General features: G+C 43.6%; 1 protein-coding gene across 2 annotated transcripts in view; it reads right to left on the bottom strand.

Moving 5' to 3' along the window:
• The window catches only part of LOC138515518 (thioredoxin-like), a 241721-nt gene extending 219100 nt beyond the window's left edge, over positions 1-22621 (bottom strand). The window contains exon 1 of one of the 2 annotated variants that reach the window (XR_011282043.1): positions 22539-22621. Coding sequence is in view for 1 of the 2 variants with exons in the window: in XM_069630319.1 (XP_069486420.1) it covers positions 22539-22562 (24 nt within the window). In the remaining variant the exon portion in view is untranslated. The remainder of the gene's footprint in view (positions 1-22538) is intronic. The other variant, XM_069630319.1, reaches the window with a different exon arrangement.
• Positions 22622-27026: the final 4405 nt, after the last annotated feature.

Genomic DNA, 27026 nt, shown 5'->3' with positions numbered 1-27026 from the left:
GAGTCGAAGCGTCTTCGCAGACCTTCTAGGACAATCAGAGGCAGAGTGGTCCCACGGGATGACAGTGGGATCAGGGTGCAAACCTTCCAGCCGGTAACCAGTGGTTCCTTGACTCAGCTTCTTGTTGCAGGATACTTGGCTCCTTATCCTTTGTTCGGTGTGAACTCAGGAGATTGACATGGTAGTGGTGTTTTCAGCCTCCTCTTATCCAACGTTCCCTTTGTTCAAAAGCGAAGAGGACCCAATGGGGGATCTGCTCACAAACACTCACTCCATACGTGGACCAATCATGGACCACGGTGGTCCCAGGCATTCTGGACACTCCAGACTCTCTGGCACCCAGGATGCGTATTGGGATCAGACATCCCAGCCCACATCCTGGAGGCACACACACAAGGCATGCAGAAGTCCGCGAATGCATTGGGTTTCGCGGGAAAGTGCAGGACCAAATAATGACTGACATGGGTCGACTCGACCTGGGGAAGGCGAAGGGGCAAGATGGCCAAAGGACAGGACAAAGAACCTTGTGGCATGGCTGTTTTGGAGCCAGGCCACCAATTGGTGCCAAATGCGGTTAATGCGGTTAACATGGCAAGAAAGGGTTAAAAATATAAGAAAATTATAGCTGCCACCATTCCTGTCCCCGACACATCTGCAAAGCTCATAAAAAGTCCAGCTAGAGTTTCTAGGGTCTTTGGAAATGACTAGAGACCCAAGTGTGCAGTATGTTAATATACTTTGCACACTGGTTACATGTTGCACAAAAGCTACAACATGAGGAAAGGATTAAGGGAAACAAAGTCTCCCAGTACTGACTGTCTTAAGGGCATGTCAGTTTCCCCATAAGAAGTGAGCGAAAGCCCAGAGGAGTGCAGCTGAGGGCTGTGATTCTCTGGCAAAGTCAGTCAATGGTGTTTAAACATCAGCAAAACGTTTCAGGGTTGACACATGGAGGGAAAATTACATATACTTATGAAATCTTTCCTAACACTCGCCCCTGCCAGACTAAGGACAGGGGGAACTAATCCACCCCTGGATGAGTTTCTTGTTCAGGTCGGTTAAACATTCTGGAAAACCCATCAGCATTGCTATGTTGGACACCTGGCCTATGCTCAATAGTGAAGACAAAGCCTTGCAGACTTATGGACCACCTAAGCAACTTTGGATTTTCTCCCTTCATGTTCTTTAGCCACTTTAAGGGCTTATGGTCAGTTTGCACAGTGAAGTGGGTCCCATAGAGGTAGGGCCTCAGCTTCCGTAGGGCCCACACAACAGAGAAACATTAGTTCTCTACTGTGGACCATCTGAGCTCTCTGTCCTTAAGCTGGCGTCTAATGAAGCCAATAGGTTGTTCCTTACCCTTCTCATCTACTTGTGATAGTACAGCTCCTATCACAGTGGCAGAGGCATCTGTCTGCACAATAAAAGGTCTTTGGTAATCAGGGACCCTGAGAACAGGGGCCTGGCACAAGGAGTCTTTTAAGCCATTGAAGGCCTTCTCACACTCTTCAGTCCAAGTTATCTTCTTGGGTTTCTTTGGAGTAGTGTGAGCAGTCGAGGGGCAGCTATGGTACCATAGTTTCCCATGAAATTTCTGTAGTACCCAGTGAGTCCTAAACAGGCTCTCACTTGGGTCTGTGTAGTGGGGGTCAGCGAGTCTTGTACTGCTTGTACTTTACTGGGTAGGGGCGGTATCCTCCCTCCACCTACGTCATGTCCGAGATAGACCACTGATCCTTGTCCAATTCGACACTTACTGGCCTTTATGGTCAAGTGGGCCTTCTGAAGAGCCTATAAAACAATCCCAAGGTGTTTCACATGGTCTTCCCAGGTGGCACTGAAAACTGCTATATCATCTAGATATGCAAGACAGAATTCATCCAACCCATTCAACACATGATTCACAAGCCTCTGGAAAGTGGCAGGTGCATTCTTCAACCCAAAAGGCATTACCCTGAACTCGTAAAGGCCCTCTGGAGTTGAGAAAGCTGTCTTCTCCTTGGCATGTTCTGCAAGGGCTATTTGCCAATAGCCTGCAGTGAGGTCAAACATGCTGAGGTACTTGGAGGCACCCAGGGTATCCACCAGCTCATTTGTTCTAGGCAAGGGGTGTGCATTTGTCTTGGTGACAGCATTCAGAGCCCTGTAATCAACACAGAACCTCAATTCAGAAGTACCTGCCTTTGGAAGCAAAACCACCGGGCTGGACCAAGGACTACTAGAGGGTTCAATCACCCCAAGATCCAACATTTTGTTGACCTCTGCCTTAATGTAAGACCTTTCTTTGTCTGACATTCTGTATCCCCTACTTTCGGTAGGTACACTGTCTCCTGTGTCTATGTTATGTTTGCACCAAGGTGTCAAATATTTCACCTCAGCCTGCTGCTCATAAGTCAGGTGAGGAGCCACTCAGACACCCTCAATGGAGCTATCTGAAGGACTGCTTTGGAATAGGTCAGGGAGAGGTTCAGACTCCTCTTCCTCAACATCTGAAGCCAATAGCAGTGCTGCGATTTCAACTCTTAGGATGAAAGCCTTCAGCCTCTTTACATGGAACACTTTTGGAGCCTGTCCAGGCCTTCCAAGGTCCACTAAATAGTTGACCTCACCCAGTGACTCCACCACTGTGTAAGGGCCTGACCATTTGTCCTGTAAAGCCCTAGGCCTTAAGGGGTTAAAAGCACGAAATATGTTGACCACCTAGAGGGGGAGGAAAAGAGGCAGTGAAAGTAATCTTTAGACCCAGTTCCACATCAAGAAATCGCCTAACTAAGAGGCAGTCCAAGCCCTACGAAGAGAGGAGACTTATGCTCAATAGTACATGCATGCGCTTGTGCCAATGGACAAAATATGGTCTCTTCAAGGGTCTCTAGCAGCTCAGGAAGGTGGATAAGGCGATGAAGAACAAGTTCCCACTATTCAAGCAGGACCTCCACTTGAGGGCAGAGGCAGTTTGAGAGTGCGGGATGGAGTCGCTATTTCGCAACAGCTGTGGAAAGGGAAGGGGCCCTCGGGGGCCACTCATGCGTAAAAATGGGCTCCTGTGCTAGGGGCCACCCGTTGGGTTATGTAGTATAATTTAGCGTGTTTTGGAGTGCAGCGCCACTGCATGGGATCACATTATTGCTGTAATGTGGTACAGCAAGCCATGTGTTGCCAGTGTAACATATGGACATGTAAATGAAGACAGGCTACAGATTTTAAAAGCACACCATTTGTTTCTCTCACTTGAAATGCCTCATTCACAGGAGACCACATTAGATACTTCATTGACTAACTTAATTAACAAAGATTAACACCGATTCTAACCCATTAACATTATAATGTGTTCTCCATGTAGAAAAATGAGGCAGGCTGAGATTTGTTTTTAAACGTGTATTTATTTTTTTCTTTCTTTGCTCTGTTCACTGTCTTTGCAGGAAATCACTCCTCATACCAGTTAGATACAGTTGCCTACTGTAAAAGTGAGCTATTGTTGAGGAAGGAGGATATGATATTGTGAATTTGATTGGTGACACTTAAGCCTGAGGGATGTAACAGAGGTTTCTTGGGGTAGCTCTGAGAGAATGAGGGGGAGAAGACATTTTGCGGAGCTGCAGTGAGGTCGCATTTGCTGGGCTGCTGTGAGGAGCTGGACCACTGCCCTTCAGAGACTGGCTATTTTGGTCTCACTTGGCACCGGCTTGAGAACTGCAGATTGCAGATGGAGTTGCATGTTCTCGCTGTGTGTTTTAAAGAAAAAAGAAAGCCTTGGGTCACTTCTCGGAGGCGACAAGCCGGAGATTTCGCGTGCGGAAAAGCTACAAACAACTGGTAATTATCACGTAAAATTTGAGGGAGTGTTGTGCGAATTAAGTCTTTTTCAGGCAGGAAAGATATCGCTAGGGAAACACTGTGTTTAAATGCCACATTATAATGTTGCCATCTAAATGCTGTCATATTGATGTACTGTTCTTTTCATTGTTGCAAATGTAAAATGAAATGTGTTGTATTATTGCATTTGTTTCTGTTCTGTTTATTTTAGAAAGGACTGCCTCGCAAAGCCTCGCAAAGCTGGTAATGTACTATTTTTAAATGAAACTATTATAACACACCGCCTGTGTAAGGGTGTTTTTGCTTCTGTTTTTCTTTGGTGCATTTAAACCATACCATACAAGAAAAGGGGAGGTTGTTAGGTAATATAAGTGTCAAATTTCCTATACAGATGAAGTAATGTCATTAGCAATTATAAATAGTTGTTTGCGTGATTCCACTCAGGGTATGTGTGTGTGGCTTCTGAGTGGAATATAATACAATAGTCTGCTGAGCGTACATGAATCAGCAGAGAGAGGCCTCTGGAAATATAATCTCACTAATGTAAATAAATTAGTGATAATACCAAAGGGGTTTGTGAACGCTATATGTGAAAATTGTGGTATCCATAAATGTAGGTCCGAGGCATCTAGTGATCACACGAACAGACCAAGTAAGAAAAAGGGGGTTTTGTATATTAGGGCCACAAATAGAAAAGAAAATGATGCTCACCACTATACCACAACAAAATGCATACCAACAAAATGTATCTGTGTACTAAAATAATGCATAGTCACTATACCACCATAAAGCCAAACCCAATCTAAATGCATGGAGTAGTCATTGCTAAATGAAAGTTGTGCCAATTCTCACTTACGCAGCAGAGGCGAATTTCTTCATCAATTCAAATGTTTGGAAACTGTTGGAGGGCCTATTCTGGAAAAGAGTATTGGGCTTACCAACATCAACTCCAATGGAAAGTGTGCGTAAGGAACTAGGCCTATCGTCCCTTTACATATCTACGGTCTGGAAATCCCTGACACTCCTCTGCAAATGTCTGCACCCCCAGGAAAGAAGTGGATTTGTGGCAATTAACGAAGCAATTAAAAGACAATTGATTCCGGTCCTAACCAAGTGGCAATTAATTTGTTTAGAAATCCTGAATACCATAGCACTAAAACCAGACAATCTCATGTTAAATCCGCTCATGGTAAAGAGAAAACTCTTGGACTGGGACTGGATAGCCACCCTGGACAGGCTCAGTGCTTTGCCATCAATCACCCAAGCCATGGACGAGCACTATTGCAGAGGCACCGTCCACCCTTACTTGGATAAATTTCCCTCAAATACGGAAAGACAGCGGTTCTTAAAATTCAGACTAAACCTCTTCCACACAAGAGAAGTCTTAGGGAGAAGAACCAAAAAAAGAGGAAAAACCCAGTCTGCTGTGTCAAGGCTGTGGGCAAGAGGCTGAAACCTTACAGCATCTAGTGATGAATTGTGTTACCTTAACTAAGTTCAGAGAGAAATGGTTGGGGACGCACCTTTCAAATTTAAGCACTTTAACCTTGCAGGACAGGTGGCTAATTCTGAGAAGGGGGGAAAAAGTATCTACGACCTTGGCTCTGTTGAACTTTATGAGAGAAACCTTTACAATTTTGGACATTTAGTTATTTTTCTCGAGTTATACTGTTTCCCCCTATATATATATATAATTAATGTAACTGTGTTTTTTTTTTCTTCTTCTTCCTTTTCTTCCTTTTTTTCAATTCTTTTCTTTTCTTTTTATCTCCACAATGCATTTAGAGTTTCCTTTGGTAACTAATTGATGCAATAAAATAAAATAAATAAAAAAATCAAAGAAAAGAAAATGATGCTCACCACTATACCACAACAAAATGCATACCAGCAAAATTTATCTGTGTACTAAAATAATGCATAGTCACTATACCACCATAAAGCCAAACCCAATCTAAATGCATGGAGTAGTCATTGCTAAATTACCTTTGTTTTTGGTGGTAAGAAAATACTGCTAGGCCCCAAATTTACACAAAATACCCTACATATTAATGGTGCATTGGCCGGGAAAGTGATCATAGAGCACCTACTGGGCGTGGCAAGTGTGTCTCACACTGCCATCTGTACATTAAAGGGAACCCATTTCATAATAGCAGTGTGTCACTAAAAACGAATTTCAGAATGTCTCAAATGGAAGCCACATTCCCAGAGCTAGTGCAATATTTAGAGGCAAAGTTATATGCACATGGAACGTGGTCATCGAACAGTGCCTCAGAATGGCATGACCGCATTCATGGTGAAGTGCAGAAAGAAAGATTAGACAATATTTTTGCAGAAGGCAGCATAATTCAGGTCTGCCTCCTGAGGTTATTAAATGCAGCTAATAAACATGCAGAGAAAGATTGTCTGATATGGCTATGCGCCAAGATCTGGTTTGTTTTGAATAGGTCCCTGCAAATGCAAGAAAATAATGCTAAGCTGATTAACAGGTTAAAAGCTGACCTAGATGGGGCAAGTAAAAAGGAGGAAATGTTAAGAGCAGAATTAGAAGGATGTCAAAAAGACATGCAGTTAAAATGTAGAGATTTTGATATTCAATTGTCAAAAGCAAGAAACAGTTTGAGGACAGTGAACAAGAATTGGTACACTTAAAGGCATTGGTGGACCACATTAGACAAGATAAAGATGAGGTTGTCTCAGAAATGCAGATTTTACAAAAAGAACATTATGAAAAGGAAAGTGATCTTCTAAATGCAGAACAGGAAATTATTAAAATGCTTCAAGAAAGAGACAAGAGAAATAAAGAATGTAATGAATGCCAAATGTGCAACATGCAGGAGGTAATTAATAAAATGAGTGATGAAAATAACTATTTGCAAAACGAAGCAGACAGGCTCCTTAAAAAGTGTAAGGACTTGGAACAGCAAATGTGCATTCCCCGGTACCAGGAGAGGCGCCAGGGCACCATATTCAACGGAGTTGAGGTGAATTCTATTTCTACCCAAAGAGCTAGTGCCCCAGTGACTGGGCCGGTGACTGAACTTGGTTGCAGCGCCCTCGGGGGATTTGATACTCCCATTGGGGTCGCTACAAATCCCATACACCTGGAACCAGAGTTAAGTCACCAAGTAGTGCAATTCCATGCATTGCAACAAGTAGCCCCATAAAGATAATGAAACGGGAGGGGAATGCTGCATAGAGGATCACTTAGAAGTGGTTCATGACATTTTTAAAGCCCTCCAGATACCTAAGGAACAATACAGGCAGTATTTACATTTAACTTTAGATGCTCCCACGGCCAGTATCATAAGGGGATTGAATGAGCAGCAAAATATGACATGGGCAGAGTTTGAAAAAGAGATTAGGCGTCATTTTTCTCCTTTTTGGTCATTGCAGGAGGCAAAGAAAGTCGCTTACACAATCACTGCTGGGCCTAATACATCCCCACATCCTCTCGATGATAGACCCCGATATGTGGATCGATTTGCTGATAATGGGAGTCAACATAGGGTCAATCCCCACAACATGAGAGACAGGACATGAGGCAGAATATGAATTATGCTCCATGTCAGTACAATGATTCCCCACCAGGGGATTACAACCAAAGGATCGGTGCACCCTGATCCCCTCCACATATGAATCAAGAGTTCAGGAACAACCCAATAGAAATCATTCACCTGAGAGGTACCAGAATAGATCCAATCAGGGGGAAAACAACCAATATCGATCTAGGCCACAGAGAGAGGATTCTAGAGAGATGGAAAGATTCCAGTGTCTCGAGGCCCAAGGGAAAATGTTAGCTGAGCAAATAGGAAAGCTCTGTACAGCACAAAAACAGTCATCAAAGGAGGGGGCAGAAAGCCATAGCAATGGCCAGGGGATTTCTGAAAAGTGACTAAGTACTTATGATACCGCAGTGCCAAGAAAATAGATTGTTCTGATGTGATTTTCCATAATGACTCTGAGATGTATAAAGTTTCAAAAATAAAGATACCGGTAAATGAACATGTGACAGAAAGTGCAAAGACCTTTGTGAAAGAAGTCGGTTTAACCTAGAGCTAAATCAAACTTGGAGATTTGTACAAATGAAAAAGAAACACCTGAGATTCCAAAAGAACAAAGAGACAGATTTAAGAAAAATGACTTATATATGGGGAATACCAGTGAGCAGGGAGTGAGTGGGGATGCTATAACTTTTTCCATGGGCAATCAGAACAATAACCAAACACAGGCAGAAAAAAGAAATACTCAAAAGGAGGGTACATGTCAATCACCTGAAGAATTCTTTGAGCCACATATTTTTGAAGAGGTTAAAATGGCTGGTACCACACTAAATGATCACAAATGCACAGAATTAGACAATGACAAATTGCTAAATGATGTTGTTACACATGTTCAGTTGGAGGATTGTAGTGTGACCTCTGATGATACCTAGATGGATGGGCGAACAGTGGCCACACTCCAAAAAACCACTGAACATAGAGAAATAGATAAAGTCTCCCATGCAGAAATGGGCAAAAAGGAGGGAAAAATGTCATTTAATTTACCGATGTGCTTAGCCATAAGTGAAAAAGGACTGAGAAAGGTGAGCCCTGAAATCGGTAAGAATTCACACTTCTTATGTGTGTTAGAGGAAGTTGAAGACAGGTAGTATGCTCCCATCACTGTAGAAGAAAAAAGCAATACATTTGCAATGATTGACACTGGTGCACAGGCCACAATTATGTCTAAATAATTGGTAAAGAGTATCAATGAAGGGAGATCCACACATAATCAGATCACAGTGAAGGAAAATCAAGGTCCAGTGCATAATTTTAACGGGGAGGAGGTGCCTATTATAGGCGTCACCGAGGTTGACATAAAGATAGGTAAACACAGAATTAAACAGGAGGTATTGATCACATCCATTTGTGGAATTCCATTTCTGATGGGAACAGATTGCCTGAAAAGATTGTCTCCTCTCTTAGATGGGGTGAATGGAGTACTGTGGTCCTTAACTAAAAAACCATTGAGACCTAAGAAACTAAAATCACAAAACAGCAATATAAATGAATGTCACACCGTTGTCAAAACAAATGATGCAATGGAGGTATATCTCCAGAATATTTGCATACCTAGCGTTACTGTTATATTAATGTGTCAAGACAAAATGCAGAGTGAAAATGAAAAACTACCTGTACAAATATACATGGACCCAAAGAAAAAATGGCAAACTGCCATAGATGAGCACACATTACGTTTTTATTTAAAAGAGAAGACATGCAAACAGAATACTGCTCCTAAAGTAGGTTCAGAAAAACACATTACCACTCTTGCTGAAATACACATGGAAGATGAGCAACCATGGGTTCACATTGGTATACATGACTATTCTAAAACAATAAAAGCCACTTTAGCGCTTGAACAGGAAAGGAGTTTCGTTAATGAGAAACTGTTGCAAAAAATAATGGAGAGGGAGGAGATCCCGAAATTTAGAATTAAAAACCAATATGTCTCTGGTTTGGACAGTCCAGACTTTGAAAACCGAATTGTAGGAAGATGCATGCTGAAGATTAGTATTGGACAAAAGACAATTCACCATAATGTTTGGATAGTGGGTGGGACACAAAAAAATTTTACATGGGCAATGATATAATGCACAGAATGTGTATGGTATTAGATTTCCTTAATCAAAAAATATGGTCACGCCTAGGTGGGCCGGCATCTGAATTCGAAGATAAAAGAAGAGCTTATCATTGCGCACAGCTGGTCCCATATGCAATTGAATTACAACTGAGGAAAGATACTATTATCCCGGCATTCACAAAGCAATTTGCAATAATGCTAAAATGCAAACATGGACAGCAGATGAAAGATTCTGATGCATTTGTGTGCTTGAATGAATCCATAAAACAGCAAGGCCTGGATTATGAATACATTCCATTGGTAGATCTTGCTGAAGGGTCTGTAAGAATTATGGTGAATGATAAAGGTTGTCAAGATATTCATTTAGAGGAAAACTCCCCATTAGAAATGGCCATACAAAAATCACATTACATAGCAGATCTAAATAACATGGTGATTGGAAATATCCCTGAAAAGTATGTAGATGCCAAGGGGGAATTGCCAGAATACCTGGACTTTCAGCCCAAAGGAATATTTAAAATTCATTCTGTGTACCCTTATGATTCAAGTGAGACAGTGTGCTGTCATCAAGAGGATTGCATAACATTTAACTTAAATGAAAATGAAATAGAAAATCAGCCCATTGAAGTGGAAGCTGATATGCCAAAACATTTAAAAGTGGTAGCTTTACAGAGAGACACAGCCACACAGTTAGAGGAAAGCGCTGAGATTCCCCTCCCTGAAAATTTTCCAGAATTTTCAAAAATGTTAGAGGAGCAGATTTTATCAGTGGATGCATGTGACAGCGATGAGTATAGAAATGAACTGAGGAAGATATTTATGGAGTTTAAAGATGTATTTGCAAAAGATGCTTATGATTGCGGTCTCACTGATTTACATGTGCCCACGCTACCGGAAGCGTGTAGCAGAAGCCCAGTATTTGTGCACCAGTATAGATTACCACTGGCATGTTTAGAATCATTGGCAGAGATTATTAAAAATTTGGAGTCTCGGGGAATTATCAGGCCTATTCATAGCACATCCAACACACCTATTTTAGGTGTGTTGAAGCCAAATGGTCAATGGCGGCTATGTGCAGATTTGAGGGAGTTAAATAAAAGAGTGCCAGTATCCAAATGGCCACTGCCATTCATTGATCAGGGCCTAGCTCAGGTACATGGTTCAAAAGTGTTTACCACGTTAGATCTTACCTCTGGATATTGATGCGTGCCATTGGCAGAGGAGATACAGAATTTATTTTCATTTTCATTTGATAAGACTCAATACGCATGGGTTAGAACTCCATTCGGGTATGTCAATAGTGGGAGTGAATTTGGCATATTTTTGAGAAAAGCTATGCCTGATGCAGCGGAAAGAGGAACCATAGTTTATGTGGATGATGTCCTGATAAAAAATGAAAGCTTGAAAAGCCATTCTGATGAAATAAGACATGTTCTTGGCCAATTGCAGAAAGCAGGCGCCAAAGTATCTTTACAAAAAGCACAATGGTTCAAGAAAAAAGTGAATTTTCGAGGCCATTAAGTGACTGAACATGGACTAAGTCCACAAAAGAAGAAAATAGAGGCCATACAAAAACTAAGAGACCCTAAAAATGTGAAAGGGGTAAAAAGTTTATTAGGAATGACAGGTTACAAGAGGAAGTTCATTAAAAATTATGCTGAAATTAATCAACCATTAACTAAACTGCTAAAGCTGAATACACCCTGGAAATGGGAAAAAGAGCAGTCTGAGGCAGTGGCTAAATTAAAGGAATGTCTTGTAAAGGAACCATGTTTAGCATACCCCATAAATTATTGGGATTTTTTTTTTTATAGAAATAGGTTTCTCTGAACATTGTATGTCAGCAGTGTTATCACAAAAACATGATTTGAATCACAAAACCATTACCTATGCAAGTAAGGTGTTTTCCCAAGTTGAAATTAAATTCAATGAATGTGAAAAGGCCCTATTGACCACTGTGTGGGCGCTACCACATTTCCGCCCCATTGTTCAAGGAGAAAAGGTGATTATTGAGACAAATCTTCAACCTTTGCAGTTTTTAGAGAGTGAAAGAATTAGGTCAGGTAATCTAGCACAGTCCGGAATCACTTCATGGACACTGGCATTACAGGATTTTCCTGTAGAAGTGAGATATGGCCAAAATAAAAAAAAGTCCAGTTGCTCAAGGTTTAGCAGATCTACATGACTGTGCAGCTGAACAGGTATCAAACAAAATAGAAGTGGAACCTAATTTACAGGAATTTGAACAATCACCACACAAAGCTTTTGATGAAAAGACTTGCAAGGATTTGCCAACTGTATATGTTGATGGTTGTGCTTTTCACATTGAAAATGACAGTAATAAACAAGTAGTGTCAGGAATAGGAAATGTCTGGTTGAAATGTGAAGACATCCCCACTATAGGGATGAGAATTGGAGCTAGGAGCAGACAAGTAGCAGAATTGGCAGCCATTTATAAAGCAATTGCTACTGCAGGTGATAATAAATTTAGTGAAATAGTTCTGGTTACTGATTCTGACTATGCACGAAATAGCTTTGTGGAATATTTACCTGGCTGGAAAGCGAGAGGCATGATTACATACAACAAAAAGCCACTTAAACATGGAAAAATGATACAAGCCATAGACAAATTGGTATCAGAGAATGATTTAAAAATATACTGGAGGAAAATTTGTGGGCATTTAAAAACTCCAGGAGAGGATAAGGAGGGGAATGATAAGCCAGATCACCTGGCTAAAATTGGGGCTGTGTTGGGAGAATTGCTACCTATGAACATTTACTTGGTGAAATACAAATTGATGCAGTAACACACTCTAAAACAACAAAGGAGATAGATGAACCAGTGGTACAATGGAGTTATGATACACCAGATCAAGATCTGATTAAGGCACCATTTTGGGAATCTATTATAATCATTTGATAGATCCTGAACAAAACCCTTTAACATAAAATGATTGTAGGGGAAAAGAAGAGTTGACGGTGCTGTTAAAGAATAGAAAACGAATTAGACTACAGGATGGACTCATGATTAGAAAGTCCATAACAGGACAAATACATTGGGTGGTGCCTCTTTCATTCAAAGGGCTAATGCTACACCATGCACATGATGCAATAACTGCAGGCCACAGAGGTTCACAAAAAACATTGGAGATACTGAAAGATTATGCTTACTGGCCACATATGTCCCAAGATGTGGAATTATATACTAGAGGATGTCTAGTATGTGCCCAATTTAAACCTGCTTCACCAATGCATAGAGCCCCATTAATGAAAAGAAGCTTAACTCTTCCATGGTCAGATTTGCAAATAGACTATGTAGGGCCTGTAAAGAGATCGAGCAGGGGGAAGCGTTATATTTTGAGTGTGGTGTGTTTGATGTCAAAATGGATTGAGTGTATTCCTGCACCAGATTGTAGTGCGCAAACAGCAGCTACATTACTAGTGAATCATGTGTTTTCAAGGTTTGGGTTACCACAAAGAATAGAAGCAGACAGAGGAAGTCATTTCACAAGCGCTCTAATGAGTAAGGTATGGCAAATACTGGGAGTGAAAAGGAAATTACATATTGCATATAGAGCGGCTTCTTCTGGGGAAGTTGAACGCTGTAATAGGTCCGTTGTGGACATATTAAAGAAGTTTGTAGCAGAAGCAGGTTCCAGCTGGGATTTACGTTTACCTTTGGTTTTGATGGCAATCAGATCAACTCCCACCAAAGCAACAGGTATTAGCCCGAATGAGGTTTTGACAGGTAGGAAAATGGTGTTGCCACAACACCTGCTATACAGAACACATGAGCAGACACTTGTGAGTGCATCTACAGTTCATGAATACATGGATGAGCTGAGGTAGCATTTACAACATGCATTAGCTTTTGTGCAGAGGAACTTAGAAAGAGCTGCTGACAGTGCAAAGTCATATTATGATAAAAAGACATTGGTGAAAGAGTATTGTGTGGAGGATCAGGTGTATACATTTCATTTTGGAAAAAGTAAACAGAAAAATTATAAATGTCTGGCAGCCTGGCAGGGGCCATTCCGAATTATAGATAAGGTCTCTCCGATGGTTTATAAAATTCTGAAAACTGAGGGTGAAACAGCAACAGAACAGTTTGTTCATGTAAACCAAATTAAACCCTGGCACCCCAGACACGAGATTAAAAGGCTTGAGCGTGTAGAAACAGATAAATCCCCTTAAATACATCAAGAGAGATACATTAGTCTATTCATAGAACAATGAAAGATAAATAAAAGTAGAAGTGATTATGGTAATAGAATGTATATATAAAAAAAAACTATATGTGGTGATCATTGAAAGAGGGTTGAAGCTGGTTTTATTCTACACAGTTAATATATTGGAAATGATCAATGCTGTATGTATGTTTGTTTCCTCTTTAACATGTGCTTAATTTCAGAAGGCGAGAGGAAAAGGGTGAAATGTTTTGCAAAGCATGATTTATTTTTGGCCAAAGGGTGAAGTTAGTATTGTGCTATGTACTTAATTTGTTTCTTTTCTATTTGATTTAGACTATTGATTAACACATTTTGGCTTGGAGGTCACGGGACCGGAGGACACGAGAGACAATGGAGTCCTGGAGTCCCCTGGATGAAGATCAAATGATGCCTGCCTCCGGGTGGAGGTGAAGACAAAAGTAACTGGAATGCCAAAAGAGATGACTCCTATGGAAAAGGGATCCAAGAGTGTCAGGATGGAAGAGTGCCCCGAATGAATCAAGTGATGTGACATTGCTGGTCGGGACATCTCAGAGGCAGACAAGTGTCCTGGAGTATGGAGTTCCACATATTTATTATTTTAATTAATTATTTTTTTAACTATTTGTTTTATTTTATTGTTTTGTGATTGACTTCAAGTATAAAAGTAAGACACTGGACTATGGACACTTCGATTGGGAAGAAATATGTAAAATATGTATAAGAACTGATGGACTCAGAGACAAATTTTGATATTATGATGGTTAAACAGTGATTTTTCAATTTTCATTTTTCACATGTGAAGTATTAATTTTGTTGGATTGCTATGATTTAAAAAAAGAAAAGAGGCAAGTTGGGTTTCTTACAATTGTAGCTTGGACCATGGCCAAATTCTCAGAAAAAGGAGGGTATATGTAGTATAATTTAGCGTGTTTTGGAGTGCAGCGCCACTGCATGGGATCCCATTATTGCTGTAATGTGGTACAGCAAGCCATGTGTTGCCAGTGTAACATATGGACATGTAAATGAAGACAGGCTACAGATTTTAAAAGCACACCATTTTTTTTCTCTCACTTGAAATGCCTCATTCACAGGAGACCACCATTAGATACCTGATTGACTTAATTAACAAAGATTAACACCGATTCTAACCCATTAACATTATAATGTGTTCTCCATGTAGAAAAATGAGGCAGGCTGAGATTCATTTTTAAACGTGCATTTAGATTTTTTTTTTCTTTTTCTTTGCTCTGTTCACTGTCTTTGCAGGAAATCACTCTGCATACCACGAAATCAGTTAGATACAGTTGCCTACTGTAAAAGTGAGCTATTGTTGAGGAAGGAGGATATGATATTGTGAATTTGATTGGTGACACGTAAGCCGGGGGATGTAACAGAGGTTTCTTGGGGTAGCTCTAAGAGAATGAGGGGGAGAAGACATTTTGCAGAGCTGCAGTGAGGTCGCATTTGCTGGGCTGCTGTGAGGAGCTGGACCACTGCCCTTCAGAGACTGGCTAATTTGGTCTCACTTGGCACCGGATTGAGAACTGCAGATTGCAGATTGAACTGCATGTTCTCGCTGTGTGTTTTAAAGAAAAAAGAAAGCCTTGGGTCACTTCTCAGTGGCAGCAAGCCAGGAGATTTCACGTGCGGAAAAGCTACAAACAACTGGTAATTATCACGTAAAATTTGAGGGAGTGTCGGGTGAATGAAGTCTTTTTCAGGCAGGAAAGATATCGCTATGGAATCACTGTGTTTAAATGCCACATTATAATGTTGCCATCTAAATGCTGTCATATTGAAGTACTGTTCTTTTCATTGTTACAAATGTAAAATGAAATGTGTTGTATTATTGCATTTGTTTCTCTTCTGTTTATTTTTAGAAAGGACTGCCTCGCAAAGCTGGTAATGTACTATTTTGAAATTAAACTTTTATAACACACAGCCTGTGTAAGGGTCCTAATTTCTGACATGTCTGGGTACTGAACCCGATGGGGCTCTCCAGATGTTAGTTTGGCAGTTATTACAGGGTGCTCCATCATGGTTGGTATTTTGTGCAGTCACTCCTGAATAGCCCACCTGATTCCAAATGTCATCTGATTGCTACCCTAATATTGCAGCAAGTAGGCTTTTTATATCATTTACGGCTAAGGTCATGTCAGCTGTCATTTTCGCTAATTCATAGATTCATTTATCAGCCCCCGATGTTAGTGATGGCAATTTATATATTAAAATATTTTTGTCCATTTGTGTGCACAGATTATATTGTGGCGGTCCCCCACTTTCTCTAATAAGGAGAATTGTGTGAACCCAGTGCCTTGTCTGAGTGCAGCTGCACCCTTCATCGTCGGCACCACGTCTGTCATACTAATTCTCTTTTGTCCTGATAAATTCCTGAATTGGTTAACATTCGGCGTTCTCTCTTCTAAACTATTTGATCGCATCTTAGAGTGGCTAGGATGTTCAACAGGCTCTGGTCTCCTCACTGGTTATTCCAAATATAACCATGCTATCTCTTTCCCTATCCCCCTGTAGAAGGGGCTAGTGCAGTCTCACCTTTTCCGCTTTCCCCTCTCTCTTTCTCTCTTCATCTTCGACCATAGGATGATCACTTTCATCCCCTTCTTCGTCTTACCTGTCTTCAAAATCTATTCTCCCAAGGAGGCTCATCCGATACGTTCTACTCATCACTTCCCCAATACCTTCCTCCCTCCATCTTGCGGAGACCCTCTTCTATTGTCCATCATGTTGCTAGTGCAATCCCTCCTGCTCCTATACAGGTTGCCAACCCTCCTTCTGAGGACCACTTCCTTTCCTCCATCTGGAAGAGTATGTTTATTAAGAATCTCGTCTACATCCTTGCAGCATCTTTTTAAACTTCTCTCTCTTTCTCTCTGTTCTTGTGTCTGGGCTCTTTGTCTGGGAGCGTACAAACCCTAATAATATCATGAACTTCTTATCTTCACCTTTCCATGCTTCTTTCCTTCTCCCAATGTTCTCTGTCCCTCTCTTCCTCCTTTGTTTTTTTGTTTTCTCTTTCTGCATCTTTCTCTTTTTGCCTTTCTCTTTCTTCTTCGTGTCTCTTCTCCCTTTCTCTACGTGCCTCTTGCCTCTTTTCTCTTTTCTCATTCTTCTTCATTCCTTCTTTCTTTCATTCTCTGCTCTTTCTCTCTCTTCCTATTTCTTTGTCTCTGTTTTCGCCTGCTTTCTCTAACTTCCCTTTCTCTTTCTTTAAAATTGTCCATGCCTTTTCAATCTAATTTGGGCATTATCGGTCCTCCCACCCATTTGTTTGGTCCTGATTGCCCTGCCTCCCTCTCTCTCTCTCTGGAGCTCCTCCTCGGCTTCTGTTAATTTTGCCTGCAAAACGTGCCACTTTCTATATCCATATGTGCGGACACAGGTCTTTGTGTACTTATTTTCTATCCACTCAGAATGTCTGTATGCGGGTGGTGCATATGTGGGATTAGTGTATCCTGCCACTGTTTTTATTGCTCATAATGGATATAATCCCAGTGCTACCAAATGTGGAATACTGTTCTGGGGAGGAGAAGGAGGAGCCATTGGTGCTATGCCCCCTTTGTCATGCTGATTGAGCATCCATTCTTTTGTGGGTGGCTCCTCCATCTCTTCCCTATACATGTTTAACAGTTCCAGTATGGCTAGTTGATTCTGTAACTGTTTTCCTTTATGCATGGTATGAAAATATGTGCACATGTGTTGCACTACTGCCTTGAAATGAGTTCCTCCCAGCTGTTAGGGCATAAACATTTTGCATTGCACTGTCCTTCACTCACTGAGTGTTATGCTTTGCATTGGTGAATGATGGTAGTTTCTCCATGATAACATGTCTAGTTTAACTTACCAATACTTACCAAATTCTTGTTCAATTATCTCTCACTCTCTTTTATCTCCATTTCACACCCTTACTCAACAATACTTCTATACTGCTGTGTCTCCCTTCAATACCACGCCTCCTGCGTCACCCAATGATTCAGAGCAGCACCACAAACACCATCATGCACCAAACAACCCCACCTCGCTGTTTCCTCCAAACTATCTGAGTGACACCACACCTATCAGTCTAGCTCTGAGCAGCCCACCTCGCTGCTCCTACACCAGACCACACTCCTCGTTCCACACCACAACTTCACATCCTCCACAATATACACCAATATGCACAAAAATGTACTTTTCACAAAGCCTAAACTGCCTTAAAACACAAGGCTGGAACCAGCAAATACTACACAAATAAATACACTAGAACCATCTTGCCAACTCCTGGTGAGGTTATTCTTCTCTTAATATTACCCCGTAACAAGGTGTACCACGTGATCTTTCCCAACCCTTCTCAGTAGCTATATCTTTATCTCGAGTCTCTTTATCTCTTCACAATGCCCCTATATACAAACAATCCCTTGCCCCATTTTTGCCAGGCCTATGTCATATCTACATCTGTGGATCTGTAAAAGTACACCCGTTCTGTATTATGTTGTGTTGGCCTAAGCGTACACATTGAATTGTGCCATCTGAACTGCATCTGGGCTATTTTGCCCAGTTTTCTGGGTTTTCATTCCACATGTGCTAAAGATTCACAGATTCCCTGCTCAGAAAGCTCTTAAACTTATCCCTGCACAGAAATGCGAGAATTGCTGAGAACACTGTTTGTCTTTAACTTAGGGTCTTGAAGAGCTGGCCCCAACGTAGATAATCAGAGGTTTATGTGCCTTCCTGTCTTCCTGACTCCTGACTCTCCGAGGCTAATTGTGCGACTAGATGGTTGAAAAGAGGACAATTCATGCCATGTGTATTTCTGAAAGCCTGAGCTACCAAGTCGAAATGCAGAATGACATTTTAGTCAGAAGCAACATGTAGATAGTTGAGCGCGAGGAATGTTACCTTATAGCAGTAAGAAGATATAATCCTACACCCCACTCTGCTCTGTTCCAGACAGTAAATTGTCTGAGAGATGACGCAGAAAGCTGCAGAACGTGTTGCCATAGCAAAAAGCGGGCCATGAACTGTGAGCGCACGATGGATGGAACGAACTTGAAGAGATCCGAAAAAATGTATAAGACATGCGTGCACCCCCATACCTTTGCTCATCTTCTCTATGGCTGTACACAGACATGGATGAATCGGGGTCCACTTAAGTGATAATAAACTGTTGTTATATATCTGTTTTGTCACTGGTGTGTCTTCATTTATTCACAGTAACTCAGACTTGGGACTAACAGATAACTCAGGGTCTTCAGAATCGAGTCTGCCTTAACTGCCAGCTGTCATCCGCCCTATGGGGTGTCCTGCGAGGACTGCTTTCCACAGGTCACCTCTGTAGTCTTCAGGCTATGGCAGGGATCCCGTAACAATCTGAGGACTCTAATGAACCATCAAATCTGCTACCATCTGTTTTCATGGCCTGGAAGTACCATAATTACTCAGAGGTTCTGGAGCCAGATCAAATTAGATTCAATGACAGAAATGGACAGAGTGCAAGGCAAAGCCAAGCATTATTAACATCCAAAGAAAGCAGGGAGCGCATACACGCATAGAGTGTTGTTGCCCTCAGCATGCATATCAATTAAAAACAGTTTCTGTAATACTACAAATGTGTCATCAACGATGTTATAACATATTATCAGTTTACAAAACCTATGGGGAACGGTGATTGGATAATATTAGTGACTGTATACATTCTATAGGAGCTAAAGTTCTGATTGAGTAACACTTGTCTGATGACTCCTGCTGAGACCACCTCTAAATTGATAACAGTAAAACATCTGTACAATCAACTACTGATTGGCATAATACGTAATTGATAGCCTAACATTGGGGTTTTGATTGGTTGGCTTTCTACTGAGCAACCTTGGGCCTACTGACAGCTCATCAAGACATGAATCAGACAGGAGTAGGGGAAGAGAGATCAATGGACTGCTTTCCCTTCAATTAAAGAAAATGCTATCTCTTAGGCCAGGAGCCAGGGTTATCTTCCATGACATCATTATTTTAACCCGTCTGTGCCATGACAAAATGGAACCAACAATTTGTAAACTAGTTCACTCAATTATGCAGATAAATGTCCAGAATAGATCATTTAAGTGTAGTTCGTAAAGTAACACAGTTGATGGATGCACCTGCTGCAGGTCTATGTTTTCAAGCTACATATCACAAACGTGTTTGCTGGATTAGCCAGCAAAGCATTTCACTTTTATGTGATCATTGCACAACAGGAGATTTGGAAAGGTTCTCCTTTGCTCCCAGTCCCTACACCCACCTCCACTTCCACCCCTCACTCTCCAAGGGGCACGCCCAAGACCCCATTATTTAAATGATCAGTATAATTACAATAGATCGAGCAAACAATGAAACCATGTATGAGTGAGGCCTTGTTTATTTTTATTTTTTAGCTTATTTGTTTGGTGTGAACATAGCTTTGAGTTGTAAATACATGTAAGGAGGCAAAAGTTACAACAGGACTGTATTACATTATAAGCAACAGGCACGGTCATTATGAGTGAAATAGGATCAGCTGTGGATTGGATCAGGGATGTTACGGTGCATGAAGAAGGTGCTGAAAAGAGAAGGGTAAATAGCTTCTTTCTGAATTGCATGAGGATCGGTGCAAGTCTAATGTTGATGGGCATGAGGTTCCACAGGGGTGACATAGATTGAGAAAGCCTGTGTCCTGTCTTTTTCTTTTTACATCTTTGCAACTCTAAATTAAACAGATCCTGACATGTTGTGGACTGTTGGCCAGCAGAGATGGTGCCCTTTTCAGTCACATAGGCTGATATATTCAGGGTGACAGCTTTGCAGTGATGCATTTGGTATTGAAGATGATGCATACTTGTAGGGGCAACCAATGTAGTTCAACTAACGTTGTTGCAATATGTTCAGATTTATATAGGCCTTGATGAGGTGGGCTGTAGCATTGCAGATGCTTCTCCTTGGTGCCAGGTTGGAGATGGGTAGGTTGTTGAGCAGGGCAGTTCCACCATCCAGGTGGCACAGAATGAGGGCCTGTACTTTGTTTTAAAAACATGATTGTCTGTAATGAAGGACTTCATTTTCTGACAGAGAACTAGTTGGTTCCAAGATGTGAGGGATGTCTTTGCTATGAGTGTTTTAAAGCAAGATGAGTTTCAATGTCGGACACTTCAGACTTGGCACATATTGTCAGCTGTGGGGGGGGGGGGGCTCTCTCGGTTCATGATGGACAGTCAAGCATGAATCTGGGTGTGTTTGGTGTTATTGGAAAAGAAGAGTCATTTGGATATTGAGGGGTTCAGTCTGAGGTATGTGCTGGCCAATCAGGTTTTACATCAAGGTGAGGTAAGTTTTACTGTTCCTATACTTTTATTTTATTTTAAAAAGAAACCGTTCTGCAATGGTTTTGTTTTAAAATAAAAGTGTAGGAAGAAGTTGAAACATACACTTCAGTGCAAAAAAAGCAGGCGCATTTGCTTAGGGGTTGGTATTGGTTGTCGGAGGGGGTGTGGCAATGGGGTTTGTGGGGATTGGAGACAGGCCAGAAGGAAACACAGTTCCACTACTTCTCTTTGTACACTTCGATCACTGACTTGAGCTGGTGCATGTGTTGGGTGAAGGATATTTGTATGCCAAGTTGTGTATCATCTATGTATTATCGAATGTGGGTGTTGTGGCTGGCAAGGAGGTATCCCAGGCCTTTTATGTGTAGCTCAAACTTCACAAGTTACTTATAGATTATACTGATTTTGGCAGCCAAATCAAACACTATCCAATTAGGTAGAGTGATTTGGCCAGGATTGCATAGATTGGACAAGTGGGGAAGCCTAGCTAAGAGCCGATGCTTTTTAGTTGCATAGTTTGCACATTTGTAAGCTTCACAACACACATTTTTCTGTTGCATCTCTGGTTGTCCGAGTGTAAGGATTGAGATGTTTGGTAAGGTCTGGGTTTTTAGTTCTCATGATTCTGTGTTATTCTAGAGCTTTTACAGATGTTTTGCTGCAAGTAGAAAACACATGCATTTGAACGTGTGTACCAGAATGCATTTTGATGGGAGCCTATTAGCCTGGATGTATTGAGCATCTCACCGGGGCCACCTTCAGATGCCTATACTATGTCTGAGTGCAAATGGATGTCATTTCTCCATGAAGCACACTCTGTATTCCCGGGCCAGTTACAGGTAAGGGTATTCCTATAGGCTTGTGTTGTACAGGTACAGGTAATAGTAAGCAACAGTATGCCACTAGGATGTTTAAGACTACACAGGCAGTAAAGGAAAAGGCACGCCGCATGTGTGATGGCGTATTCTAAAAATAAAATAAAAAGAAAAACTGTATACCCCAATGTCTTCACTCGTGCAAACCTGCCTGCAGTAAATGTGCAGGTGGTGACAAAAACACCCCAAAACAGATGCATGATTCCGCTTGGGGTGCGCTGCGTGGTGCGCTCTTCCCTGTACCTCGTCTCATGCGAGTCCCATTCCTTTACAGAACTGGTGGTATTGTACAATCATCAGCATAGCAGGTGATCGGCCGTTTACGGAGAATGTTAGTTTCCTCTTTGTTTTAACACATTTTTAAAATGGCTAGTTACACCTGACTAAAGTAGTGTCTGCTTTTTTAAACCGCACAGACAGTTGTGCTAAATAGTACAGCTATTTGTTTAATCCCCGAGCCCTTGCTGGACATGATCCTCGTCCAATGGCAGTTAAAATGAGACAAGTATACGGACATAGGCTAGACTAGTATAGTTAAGAAGTGATGCAGAGTCACGGCCCACTAGACACATGTACTTCGCACAGCAGGGCATACAACGATGTAGCAGTAACATAACGATCACCCCCCTAACCACCAAAGCAATCAGATCAATAACAATAGAATTTATTTAAAAAAAAGACACCCTTACCCTGCAATGAATCGTTTCAGACATGGTAATTCTATGGTGATGTTTTTTCAAGCAATTTAGTGGTTGCTACCAGGATGTTCAAGCCAGGCCTTGGTATGTCATAAACCTTATGACGTCATAATTTTCATTGTGGGGCAAACATCAGATATAAACCAATCAGGGAGAAGCATTTCTCAAGCCGTCCTACCCAGTGATATTATAAAGAACTGACATTTAACAATGTGGGCATTGTGAAAGGTCTAGAGCCCGTCTAAATATGCAGGGTAAACAGTTTAAAGTGGAGTTTGCCAGCAATCACATGTACAGTATTTGAACTTATCCTCTTGGTAGCTAGCGTGAACGTAAATCTAGATTAAAATGCACATTACGAGCATGTGCAGAGGCTTCTAATGTATTGTTTTCTGCAGAAAATAAATGTAGAACATTAAAATCAAGACTGTACACAACTAAGTAATTCGTGATTCCCCAATGTTTTAGAACCTTCTTCCTTTAGAAGTGGCAAGGTTCGAATTAATGTTAAAAGGATACATGCTAAAAAGATATTTCTGAGAGCTGAAAAACGGCAGCAACATGATGCATAAGGTTTCACAAGAGCTCCGGTATCAGCTTCCTTCAACTTGCTTTTGTCCTCAGAAATGCTCACTGTTTTCGCGGGAGAGTCCTGATACTTGAAGCTTAGGTAGGCCACGTTTGAGAATTGCTTGGAGACATTTCTTCAGATGTGGCAATTCCTTAATAACGAATGGCAAAGTCAGTCTGGATTGTTTAAAGTACATTTTAATTACCTGCGTATATGGCATGGAGGGGACCGCCTCATTTTGCGCTTTTGTGGAAAACGTTCCCCGCTGGGCAATATTCCTAATTTCCAGCAGGTACTGGTAAAGTGAAGAATAAAACAAAGGGGATTTCCACCTTTAGGGGGTAATTCATAGAATTCGGCACAGAAGCAGCGCACGCGGCTGGCGCAGAGAGGGAGTGTGCGCCAAAACCCATTTCGACGCACAGCGTATTCATGGATACTTACATCCATAACCAGCTGTGGCGCAGCGACCCTGCAGCAGCGCCAGTTATGTCCCCAAACCCGCCCCGTGCGCCAAAAACATCCACACCAATCCCCTACATGGCGCACAGGACAGTGGCCCATCATACAGCGCCCCAACAACGAAAATGTGCTAAATATGCCACGCAGTCCACACGCGAGTACCCAATCGCGTGCAAAACTCCCTGCGCACCCCTCGCAATACACGTAACCCGCACGCGCCAGGCCAATCGCGTGGGAAACTCCCTGCGCACCCCTCGGAATACACGTACCCCGCTCGCGCCAGGCCAATGGCGTGCAAAACTCCCCACGCACTTCTCGGAATACACGTACCCTGCTCGCGCCAGGCCAATGGCGTGTAAAACTCCACACGCATCCCTCGGAATACGCGTACCATTCTTGCGCCAGGCCAATCGCATGGAAAACTCCCCGCGCACCCCTCGGAACACGTGTACCCCGCTCGCACCAGGCCAATCACTTGGAAAACTCCCCGCGCACCCCTCGGAATACGCGTACCCCGCTCGCGCCAGGCCAATCATGTGTAAAACTCCACACGCACCCCTCGGAATATGCGTACCCCACTCGCGCCAGGCCAATTGCTTGGAAAAAGTCCCCCCTGTGGTGTGTGCTGGCTGTGGGGCATGTGCAGGGTTGATGGGCTGCCTGTGGTGCATGTGGAGGGGTGATGGGCTGCCTGTGGGGCATGTGCAGGGGTGATGGGCTGTCTGCGGGTCATGGTCTGGGGTGATGGGCTGCCTGTGGGGCATGTGCAGGGGGGGTGGGCTTCCTGCGGGGCATGCACAGGGGTGATGGTCTGCCTGCCGGGCATGCCCAGGGTGGATGGGCTGCCTGCGGGTCATGGTCAGGGGTGATGGACTGCCTGTGGTGCATGTGCAGCGGTGATGGGCTGCCTGCGGGTCATTGTCTGGGGTGATGGTCTGCCTGTGGAGCATGCCCAGGGTGGATGGGCTGCCTGCGGGTCACGGTCAGGGGTGATGGCTGCCTGTGGTGCATGTGCAGGGGTGATGGGCTGCCTGCGCGGCATGCCCAGGGGTGATGGTCTGCCTGCGGGGCATGCCCATGGTGGATGGGCTGACGGCGGGTCATGGTCAGGGGTGATGGACTGCCTGTGGTGCATGTGCAGGGGTGATGGGCTGCCTGTGCGTCATGGTCTGGGGTGATGGTATGCCTGCGGGGCATGCCCAGGGTGGATGTGCTGCCTACGGGTCACGGTCAGGGGTGATGGGCTGCCTGTGGTTCATGTGCAGGGGTGATGGGCTGCCTGCGCGTCATGGACTGGGGTGATGGTCTGCCTGCGGGGCATGCCCATTGTGGATGGGCTGCCTGCGGGTCATGGTTAGGGGTGATGGGCTGCCTGTGGTGCATGTGCAGGGGTGACTGGCTGCCTGCGGGGCATGCCCAGGGGTTATGGTCTGCCTACAGGGCATGCCCAGGGTGGATGTGCTGCCTGCGGGTCATGGTCAGGGGTGATGGACTGCCTGTGGTACATGTGCAGGGGTGATGGGCTGCCTGCGGGTCATGGTCTGGGGTGATGGTCTGTCTGCTGGGCATGCCCATGGTGGATGGGCTGACGGCGGGTCATGGTCAGGGGTGTTGGGCTGCCTGTGGTGCATGTGCAGGGGTGATGGGCTACCTGAGGGGCATGCCCAGGGGTGATGGTCAGCCTGCGGGGCATGCCCAGGGTGGATGTGCTGCCTACGGGTCATGGTCAGGGGTGATGGGCTGCCTGTGGTGCATGTGCAGGGGTGATGGGCTGCTTGCGGGGCATGGGGAGGGTGAATGGGCTACCTGCGCATATTTCAGGGGTGCACGTGGAGTTTCACACGCGATTGGCCTGGCCCGAGCGGTGTACACGTATTCCGGGGGTTCACAGGGACTTTCACACGCGATTGGCCTGGCGCGAGCAGGGTATGTGTATTTTGGGGATGCGTGGGGAGTTTTGCACACGATTGGCCTGGCGCGAGCGGTGAATGTGTATTTCGGGGGTGCACAGGGAGTTTTGCACGCGATTGGCCTGGCCTGAGCAGGGTACATGTATTTCGGGGGTGCGTGGGGAGTTTTGCACGCGATTGGCCTGGTGTGAGCAGGGTACATGTATTTCGGGGGTGCGCGGGGAGTTTTGCACGCGATTGGCCTGGCGTGAGCAGGGTACGCATATTTTGGGGGTGCGCGGGGAGTTTCACACATGATTTGGCAGTGTGGGACCTCCTGGGTGCCCCCTCCCCAGGCCCCGCAGGCAGCCCAAACCACAGGGGACCACCCTACACCTCTGGGCATGCCCTGCAGGCAGTCCATCACCCCTGGGCATGCCCTGCAGGCAGCCCATCACCCCTGACCATGACCCGCAGGCAGCCCATCACCCCAGACCATGACCTGCAGCCGCCCATCACCCCAGACCATGACCCGCAGGCAGCCCATCACCCCTGACTATGACCCGCAGGCAGCCCATCACCCGCAGCCTATATGGCACCATGCACTTGGGAGCCCTGACACATGTCCCCCCACCCCGCTCCCATTGACTGCAACCTGCCAGCAGGCCCCGACACATGTCACCTACCCCACCCCCATTGACGGCAACCTGCCAGCAGGCCCTACTCATGACCCCCACCCCACCTCCATTGACGGCAACCTGCCAGCAGGCCGGACTCATGTCCCCCACCCCACCCCCATTGACGGCAACCTGCCAGCAGGCCCCGACTCATGACCCCCATCCCACCCTCTTTGACGGCAATCTGCCAGCAGGCCCCAACTCATGTCCCCCACCCCACCCCCATTGACGGCAACCTGCCAGCAGGCCCCGACTCATGTCCCCCCAAACACCACGTCATAACTATATAGACCCATGGCCCTACTGCCAACCCAAATCCCACTCCCCAACCCCCAGTGCAAACACTCAGCGATCCACTGAACCCACTCCCTAGTAAATTACCCATTCCATGATAGTCTGAAAAGAACCAGCATGCCCATCAACAAATGTCCTACAGAGCCACACAGTGGCAACGCATTACTTAGCCAATGCTCATGGAGACATCCACAAAATAAATCATAGTACACCACACCAATAATGTAGAATAATGAAATGTATTACAAATTAAACTAAATGACAAAAAGAAAACCCGAAAGGCAAATGAAGAAATAATGAATGCAATCTGAAAAAGAAAGTAAAATCCAAGGATAAATGAAAAACCAACACATGAAAAATGAAAAGTGGTCTATTGCCAAAGTCCATAGAAATCAATCCAAAAATGAAAAGCATAAAAAAACATTACTCCATGGGATGAAAATGTACATGTCCGGAACTATTTACAATGAAAGTCTGAAGGGTCCATGATCCCAAAACAAAAGGAAACCTACCTAAAACCCTCTCTAAAATACAACTATATACAAAAAGTGGAGCAAAGTCTGTGGACTCCAAATAATAATACAAA

Source organism: Ambystoma mexicanum, chromosome 6q, assembly GCF_040938575.1.
Source record: "Ambystoma mexicanum isolate Mex_15411 chromosome 6q, UKY_AmexF1_1, whole genome shotgun sequence".
In the NCBI taxonomy this organism is placed as follows: Eukaryota; Metazoa; Chordata; class Amphibia; order Caudata; family Ambystomatidae; genus Ambystoma; species Ambystoma mexicanum.
Note: the sequence above shows the minus strand (reverse complement) of the source record. Positions and strands in the feature narration are given on the sequence as shown.